Source organism: Takifugu rubripes, chromosome 17 (assembly GCF_901000725.2).
Source record: "Takifugu rubripes chromosome 17, fTakRub1.2, whole genome shotgun sequence".
Taxonomy (NCBI): Eukaryota; Metazoa; Chordata; class Actinopteri; order Tetraodontiformes; family Tetraodontidae; genus Takifugu; species Takifugu rubripes.
The window spans coordinates 10,021,789-10,031,434 of NC_042301.1; the positions used below are offsets into that span (position 1 = coordinate 10,021,789).

The following is a 9,646-nucleotide window of genomic DNA, read 5'->3' on the forward strand; positions in this document are numbered from 1 at the left end:
ATTCTGCCTCTCTCCCTGACCCTGATCCTACACACCACCTAAAGCTGCATAGTGGCCCAGAAGAGCCTTGCGGTCTCAGAGAAGGAAGGTTGTATTTATGGCTGCAGCTAAAAACCTTAGCAAATGATGAAGCTTGCAGCTGGATGCAGGTGGATGAAACATTTATTCCTGCAAAGCAACAGATGACTGGGATAATGCTCAGAGGCAACATAAAATCTCTTTTATTTCCTTTAAAGTTTGAGTCAAATGAATGTCAGAGCTGCAGGATGCAAAGTTAAACTCTTATAGCCACCAAGTTCAGGCAGTCAAAGGCAGCTGATGCTGCTGGTCGTAACTGTGTGTGTGTGTGTGTGTGTGTGTGTGTGTGTGTGTGTGTGTGTGTGTGTGTGTGTGTGTAGAGGGGGCACTCAGACACACAATCGATCACACAATTCTCTTGTTCTCGAGCACGTGGTGCACATATCTGGAGCTTGAAAGGTCTCCACGTGTCACGTTCTGACCTGCTCTTTATATCCCTGTGATCTAAGAAACACAAATGGTGTGTCTCAGGGGTCCACTTCAGGACCAGATTTGTTCCCTATGTCTAAGCTCTACCTGGTTTATCTGTATTGCAGACATGACAGCAGTGTTATTAACTGTTGTAATTACTATGAGACATCTGGTGGAGTGTGTCATTAGGGTTTGTGCCCAGAATGTAACCCCAGCATGCCATATAGACATTTTAAAACCTATCTCTTCTTCTCTTGTGTAAAAAGGGGGTGCTTAGATAAATGAAGTGGCATTGGCTGTCATGAGGTTCATGATGGCAGAGCCTGATACCTACTGCAAGGTCTCATAGGTCACACATTCCCTTAACATGCTAAATGAGATTAAGTCAATTCCTGAGAGAGCCACTAAAGGTGATAACTGTGCTAATGATGTCACCTGGCTGTCCAGAAGGAACCGTATATCTAACTCACAAGCTAGTGAAATTTAGCTCAAACTGGGTAAACAAAGTGAAACCATTCATCACTGGAGGTGTTCGAAATGGTGAAAAATGTTGCTTTTTATTCCTGACCCTGAAGACAGACTGTGACAATTCCTTTTCTTTTGATTATATTTCTTGCTGTTTTTAAACGGGGTTGCTGGGAGAAACTGGAACTTGTGCAAAAGCAGCCATGGATTATGTAAATGACATGACATTAGCATGTTTATCCAACGTGTTTCTGTTCACGATAGCAATGTCCTTGTGTGATTGCACTGTGACTAAGACTAATGGGAACAGTGACAGTTACATGACTGATGCTCAGCCAGGAACTGGAGAAGAAATGGAGGTAAAAGAAGAGTAAATGAAGGCAGCCAGAGGAGCAACACAAGAGCTCGGGGAAGGAGGGAAAGCAAGAGTTGGCAGGAGGGGGGTTTATTGATGATGTTGGTGCCATCAAAGGTGACTGACAGCTGTGTGAAATGGAAGTGAAGTAGTAAAGAAACACAGGGGAATGATGAGAGAGGAAAGGAAGAATGGGCGTGTAACTCTGACTACAAGTAACTGAAGGTAATAAAACAACAGAAGGCAACTCCAGCTCCCATTTAATCCCACCGGTCACAATAGTGACCGTAAAAAAATGTTTCATTTCTAAGGCTATAAAAATGTTACTAAATGATCTATCAATGCATTTCCAGCAGATATTGAAATAATAAAGGGTCTCAATGAAATATGTGCAGTGTCGCACATTTACTGTAAATTGTCACATGACCAGAGCTGTTCACTTCGTGTTTGCGCCAAGAGAAGAGGATGGCGGCAAGAAAGCTCCCACAGAAAAGGTTAGTAAAATATGTTAACATAAAGATAGGACATAGATTTTTGGTACACATCATGTTTAAGGTGTCTAGTATTGATATATGCATTTGCAATTACTCAACTTTGTTTAATGTGGTCATAGAACTCACAAACATGTCACTGGCAACAATAGTGACCGGTGGGATAACCCATTGTATCTACATGCTAATACACATAGGCTAACTGTTCTACCTTACTTTCTGCTGCTACCTAACTTTGTACCTAATTGTACACACAGACACACACACACACACGACTAGCTAGCTAACTAATTCTACCTAACTTTCCACACATGCACGCACACACGCAATTACAGGTAGGCACACACACGCACACCACACACACACGGACCCCAGGAAGACTAGCTAGCTAACTACCAAACTTTCTGCTGTGTTTTCTTTTAGATTTACTTTGAGTCAAGTTCTTGATGTGTTGGATCAAGATGAGTTCCCAGACAAGGCATGCAGCATTGCAATCAGTTTCAATTGTGAGAAACGCACAACCTATGCATGTGAGAAATGCAAAGTACCACTGCACATTGAGTGCTTCAAGCTGTACCATGGAGTGTAGAAGAAAAACAGGAAAGACAGGAGAATGCAGTTGGACATAGAGTTCACAAGCATGCACACACATACACACACACAAGTGGTTGCATACAGTTACAAACAAACAGTACTTTGGAGTCTAGGAAGAAAAGCTGAAAAAAAATACCCATCAAAATGTCATAAATGTTCCAGGAAAAGATGTTATTTTTTAGTTATTCAAGGTGTTGCTTTGCTCTTTGTTCTACAACCTATTTTATTTTGTTGTTCAGTCAGTCAGTGTAGGCCTATACTTGAAAGCATGTTCAGCCGGCTACCTCTATCCTAAATGTTTACCTCCATGTTCAGTGTGTTCAATGTATACTGCACTAAAAATGAATGTGTTCAAATGAATTTTGCACTAAAAATGAACATTTTCAAATGAATGTTGCACTAAAGTAAGCTGCACTAAAGTTACAATGTTGAAATACATTGATGATTGTTGTTGTTTTTTGTCTTAACCTCAATATTCATAACGGTGCTCCAAATATTCATATTGCTAGCCGATAGTATAAGGCTTTTAAAAGTGATAATAACTAGCCTTTGATATAAGGATTTTATACACTCGCGCTCACACACACGCACGTGCGCACACACTCGCATGCTTACACACACACACAAACACACACACAAACACAAACACACACACACACACACACACAAACACACTGCACAGGTCAAATAGACCTATATTCAGTCTGTCCATTGGTTGATACAACACAGTATCCCACCGGTCACAATTGTGACCGATCATAAAACACACTTTTTCACACACTTTTCCATGAAAATTTCTAAAAATTATGATTGATTGTTTCAAAGGGATACTAATGACACATGATTTGGATATTTTTGTGTCTGGGAAAAATTTGGGATTAAATGGGTTAATGGATCAGATATAATATACTGGAGAGCACATGTGCACACACACACACACACACACACACGCACACACTCACACACACACACACACACACACACACACACTTATGCATGGATGGAAAAGGGTGGAGTTCATGTGTAGAGGATGATTCTTGAGAGCTCTCAGCCTAACATGCTTGTTTACTCCTATGGTGTGCGTGTGTGCTGACAGGACTTACAATAATCAGCAGAATGAAGTAGATGAAGTTGTAGAAGGAGTGTGCGTCCATTACATAGTACATGATCTCCACCCACCCCTCCAGGGTGATGACCTGCCGTCAAAACAGGAAGACAGTGATCAATAAACAGCAGCAGCCAGTAGAACTCTTACACAGCTCTTATGCAGGTAATATGGAGTAAACTGCAGTCAGTGCTCATTTTAGTTTTGGTTCTGGAATGATTTAATGGTGAGATTCTTTCAACAACCATCAAAATGTAACTCCTCTCCAACCCAAAGACTCTCAGACTGACTGAAGAGTCTCTGGTGGCGATCGGTCTCTCAGCCTGTAAGAGGCTAATTCCAGACTCAATGAGTCCAGTCGTCATGCTCCCTAAGCTTATTCACCCTCTTGAGTCTTTAATCCCAAATTCTTGAGTTCTTCTCAGATTGTGCAAGAAGAAATGTCCCCAAGAACTGTAGAATATTAACAGTTGTAATCCCTGAACTGGACACCAGAGTGGCTACATGCTAATGATGCTCTGAACTGTCCTTTAAATGTAAAGGCGACTGATGTCCCACCTGAAATATGACGATCCAGGCATAGGCAATGTTGTCAAAGTTGATGGCCTCTTTGTGAGGGTTGCTGTGTCCAGTATGACACCTGGTGTAGTACTGGTTCCAGTTGACACACAGCCCTCCCACACTGGCGCTCCCATTGGTCATAGGCTCCGGGCTCAGGCCCAGAGATTGGCGGGTTAAAGGACGTCCTCTTTGTCCAAGCAACAAACCCGGCCACCCTCGCGGCGAGTGGGGATGTCGGAGCAGGACATGATGCCATTGTCCTCACGGAGGGAGCAGATGAAGGGCCGCTCGTCGTCCTCGTCGGCCATGTAGTACGGCCGGGGCAGACTAATCCCTGTGGTCCTGGAGGTGTTATGAGTTAGAAACAAAGCACACAAAACCTCAGAAATTGAATTCATCCACCTCTGGAAGAGGGAAAGGCTTTGCAGCACCAACGTAAATCTTTATATTCATCCCGCTGGTTTGTCAGATGAAGACAAAGCAAAATCCTCCATCCTTCATGGTTTGTTTTCAGCAAAAATACTGGAACCAAAAGCATAATTTGCAAAGAAATGCAGACGAGTAGAAGAAAATATGGATTAAAACAGCACTCAGGGTGATGCAAAAGCTAACATGAAAACCCTGAGCTGGCACCTAAAATCAGCAGATTCAGCACCTAACATCTAGACTGCCCTCTGCTGGTAGGAAGCAGCTTAGTCCTCCCTCACCTTTGACCAAAGTCACAAGTTAAAGTAGATTTATGTTGTAGTAGGACATTTTCTGACCACGTTATCAACCCAATTCAGTCCAGGAGCAACATTTTAGACAAACGTCTTGGACAGACTGCTGAAGAGGCTTTTTAACTGACTGAAGTGTTCTGGTTGAAAAGGGTGTGACTCCATTCCTCAGGTTCAGCTCTCTCCCTCTGCACGAGCCATCTCATTTTCTAATGTCTGCTCATTGTGATGCAGGAACATCAGGCCCGTGTGTTTGCATGTGTGCGTGCACGCTCTGTCGAATCGGAAGGCACCTGTCTGAAGGAGAGATGAAGGGGCATCATCAGTATTTGATGAGGACAGACTGGTTCTTTCTTTGTGGGATTTAGACATTATTCACTTCTCAAATCCAAGCCGTTCTAACATAAAACTGTGTTCTCCCACGGCCTGTAGGCGGCTACACAGATATTTACTTATTAAGAAAGTTAGAATGAAAAGTAACTTTTGAGGAAGCAAATACTACAGCTGAACATCAGCCCAAGGCTGTAAACAGTAAATTCATTTACACACTTTGTTGGAAATGCATGACTCAAAAATTCAGAATCCCTCCTCTGTATTCTCATAATCAATAACTTCAAAATAAAGTCCAGAGTGTTGCTTGACCTCACACAGGATCGAGAGTTAGGAACCACTTCCAGTGTCTATGAAACAGGATGGTGCGAGTGCACGTGCTGCTTCAGGGGTCATTTGGACTAGAGACACTCAGTATAACCAGCCGAGCTAAAGACAGTCATCTGAGATGCTTATTTAGTCTATAAGTGTTCAAAAGGTACTAAAGTAGCTTCAATGGAGCTTTATTGCTAAATTTCTCCTGCCAAGATTAATGTGTGAGGGCCAAAAAATTGTCTTTAAAGGTGTTTGCTGAGTGCCAGGACGCTGGCTGCCTGAGACGGAGCAGCACTCTTCTTTGTGATCTCGTCTTCATCCCACAGAGGTTTGCTTGTGAAAGGTCGAACCAGAGAAAGAGATGCAGATGAATGTAGACAGTGGTTAGCAATTACGTCTGACCTGGTATTTGTCGAAGGATGAGCAGCAGAATCATTGTGATTGCTGCCCTGCGTCTCACTCGCCACCTCTTTGTCACCCTCTTTCACTCTCTGTCTGTATTGTACTGGCATGAATAGATGCCATTAGCGTCGTCATCTCCTGTCAGTTTCCAGGTTAGCCGTGGAGCTCTCTGGGATGTGTGCTGAAAATCTTCCTCAGGTTAAAGCTTTTCCTCTCCGATTGCTCTTTTCCGTGATCTTATTGCCCATATTGGAGTCAACAAAAGCCAAATTTACTCTTAAACTGATGCACTGGAACTCTTCAGACCTTCTTGTATCACATTTCCAGGGTATCCAACATTAAACCATTAAACCATTTTTCTCACCTGGGATTACAACCCGGGTGAGAAAATGGTTTAATGTTTTAGGGTGTCCCTAAGCTTCTTTACTGCAGGGCTTTTTGGGCCTATTTTCTCCTTAGTTTGTTGGTTTGTTGTCTCCGCCTGCTCGCCACTATTTCCTGAGCTATCAAACAAGGCTTTCATCATTTTTCTGTCCATCTGCTTGAATAAATGGGATTTCCACTTTGATACCTGTGGAATAGGTAATTTCTATTTCCCTTTTGCCCAAAACGGATGCTTCACAACCCGTGACAGTCCGCCCACTGGCTGCACTCATCTTGTCATCAGCGACCACACTCGCCCACTGATCTGCACCTGTGCGTGACCAAGCCGACATCCAGCGCCGGCAGGAATCACAGATAACTCATTATCAGACTTATGTTGGCCGTGTCTCTCTGTATTCTGAGGTGATTATGGGCAGACGCCATCATGCAGCCTCCCAATGTCACACACGAGGACATGTTCACACAAGTCAAAGCTGCAGGCACACGCGGCTCAGCTCTGTGACAAAAAATAGCTGCTTGTTTGCAAATTTCACCTCTGTTGAGTGATTCTGTAATGAGCCTTGAGGGGTTGGGACATCCCATCATTACACTCTGTTTCATTTAAGTCGGTTCTCAAAGTGATGGCCTCAACCAGAGAGTTATATAAAGCTCCTTTTTGAATTTGCTTTAAAATATTCCATTAACCATCTGACAACAAGCTGATGCTGGTAAAAGGCTAAAGGCTAAATGCTAATATGTCATTCATAGCTAATTTAGCTGAACCTGCAGACACAGAGTCCCATGAAAAGCAGGAAGAGCTGACCGTCAGGCCCCCAAACATAACTCCATCCTGCCCATTGGACAGGATGTGCTGACTGGTTTCACTGGTGTGAGACCAGACCACTCTGACTGGTGCACAATAGAAATTGAACATTCCCATCTCACATATGACTTCATAGTGGCAGATCCAGAACTACAGTAACAGGAGGGTGTTTGGAAAATGTCAGCATTTGGACTAATGTCAGACAGTTATGCTGCACCTTTATGTTAGCGCTACCAATGACCTTTACAGTCGCACAGTAGTGTGTGCATGCATGCGTGCGTGTGTGCGTGTGTGTGTGTGTGTTTGTGTGTGTCATTTGTCCTCCTTCTTTGGGAGTGAAGTCTTATTTTAGTGCATTTGTATTCCTTGGTGAAGACCATTTCCAGGAAAAGTGAACCATATCTGAGTTTTTATACGGTTTCTTTGGAACAGAATTCAATTACAGTTTTTGTTGAGGATTTTTCAGAACAGAGAGCAGATCTCCCTCACTCCAAAACACATCCAATCGGTCAATCCTACCGTGTAATAACCCTGTAAAAAGGGTGCCTTAAACATTGAGAGAACATCATTATACGCATTATAGCACATCTCATAATGAAAACCTTCACTAGTGAGGCTTCATGTGATAAACAACATGGTTAACTCTAAAGCCGAACTCCCCTCGTGGGTGATCAGGGACCACCTGATTCACAGCTGCTGCCCAGCAACAGAGAGGTTTTGGGAACTCTGCTTGTAAAAGTCCTCCCTCCCGACTCAGGTGACTGGTGCAGGGACAACCTGCAGTCGTCCTCACATCAGAGCTGCACCGAACACCTGTGTGGGCCAACAGAGACGCTTCCAGATGTTTCGCTCTCTGGGTCGCGCCAAACATTTTTCCTGCAGCCCAACCTCCCAGTCTCTGCTTTGACTGATGGATTTCTGCCTTTCCTAAAGCACAGCAGCTCCATTCATCACCCCACAGCAGTACAAAGGAGTTTCCCTCTGCAAACAGGCCACGAACTGCGGTGCCCTGGTTAAAAGTTCTGCGTTTGACCCTGCAATCAATCCCCAGATTGATCTTCCTTACTTTGCAAAGTCCATCAGCTGTTCCAGCCATCTGATACTTAGGGGGTTCGTTAAAAGTTCTCAAACACAGTAACCTCCCGAAAAACCTCCAATCCGTTGCTAACGGCCAAATGTGGTGCACATTTTGATTCATGCTCTGTGAGCAAGGAAGAAAGTTTGCTTTGCTATAAATCTAACAAGCACTCGAAAAACAAGAACAATAAATGAGAGGAAGAATATTAAGGAGTGAAATCAATGATGTCGTTAATCAAAGGGAGAGATGCTCAGTATAGGGAGCGGGCTGCAGGGAACCTCCCAGCCATGGTGGATCATCCACATGTAGGTGTGAATCACACGTATATTTACGCTGTCATTAGCTGCCACACAAGAGAGCCGGATGACAACAACAGCGAGCTCGATCACACCCACGCAGCGAACTTTTCAAGCTGACAGAACAGTGTGTCAGAGATCCTCGAGCATCACATTGTCTCACACATGGTTTCTCTCACTTGCTCACTTAGCTACACACACACACCCACACACACAAACACACACACACACACACACACACACACACACACACACACGAGGGGTGACAGACCATGACTCACAGTGTGAAGTTCTCCTCTGGGTAGCAGCGGTTCCTCAGAAGCCCCGCCCACAGCTGTACGCCAATGATGCCAAAGATGAAGAAGACAAAGAAGCAGAGGAGGAGGACGTTGCCCAGCATTGGGCAGGGTGTCGAGCAGCAGGTTCACGAGGATGCGCATATGCCTGAGGACACAAGTGCCTTTATTAGTGTGCTAAATGTCACTCTTCCCTTCCATCCCACGTGACACAAATGCTGCCCCTACTGGTCAGCTCCAGAAGTAGGTAACAATCCTCATGAAGTAGAAGAGCAAAGTGAAACAGGGCTCAATTCATAACTTGATGAAAAGAGGAAAAAACAAAAAAGGTTTTGATTTGTTGTTACGATACATACCTTCTGATTAACAGGATGGTTTTGTCAGCTCATCATTTTGGATGTGCTGTGGGTGCTTATGCTAATTCTTCTGATCCGTATTGAATGATAATGACATTTGCTGTGTCTCAGAGGTGCGGTAATTACACTTCTCCCTGACCTTTGAATATGTAATCCATCACTATTGAAGCTCATCTGAACATAGTCCAGTCAAACAAGCAGACGGACACAGCTGACCTGATGATGTCACTCTTAAAACCGAGCTTCGACCCCAGGCTGTAAAAAGACGCAGAAACGTAGAAAACTATTCCACTATGCAACCTTTCTTAGAAAGACCTTCTCTCCATCAGCCATTTTTTCACAATTGCAGGAATGATGTTATGTGACATTTCCAACACAGCGTAGTGTATTAGCATAATTAGCTAATTAATCACTAATCTCCACTATAATTGTGATCCCATGGGCCATTACTTTAGTACTGATCTCCATCAGGACACTAAACCAGGGGTTAATACTATTTATAAAGTAGACAGAGGATTGATGCAGCATTTAGATGACTAAAGAAGGCTAATTGAGGAGGTGGCCACCCAAAAATGCTCTAGGGATTTACATTGTTCATTCTGATGAAGACC

The 9,646-nt window shown here is 43.7% G+C and overlaps 1 protein-coding gene and 1 pseudogene across 5 annotated transcripts in view; both read right to left on the bottom strand.

The window, feature by feature from the left end:
* Positions 1 to 4,224, bottom strand: part of LOC115253331 (voltage-dependent T-type calcium channel subunit alpha-1I-like) — a 44,278-nt gene extending 40,054 nt beyond the window's left edge. For all 5 annotated transcript variants that reach the window (XM_029851149.1, XM_029851150.1, XM_029851151.1 and 2 more), the window contains exons 1-2: positions 4,058 to 4,224; positions 3,498 to 3,590 (exon numbers count right to left, since the gene is read on the bottom strand). In XM_029851149.1, the coding sequence (XP_029707009.1) occupies positions 3,498 to 3,590; positions 4,058 to 4,201 (237 nt within the window). In that variant the 5' untranslated portion in view covers positions 4,202 to 4,224. The remainder of the gene's footprint in view (positions 1 to 3,497; positions 3,591 to 4,057) is intronic.
* A 9-nt stretch (positions 4,225 to 4,233) lies between these two features.
* On the bottom strand, positions 4,234 to 8,823 carry LOC115253246 (voltage-dependent T-type calcium channel subunit alpha-1I-like; annotated as a pseudogene).
* Between the last annotated feature and the right edge of the window lie 823 nt (positions 8,824 to 9,646).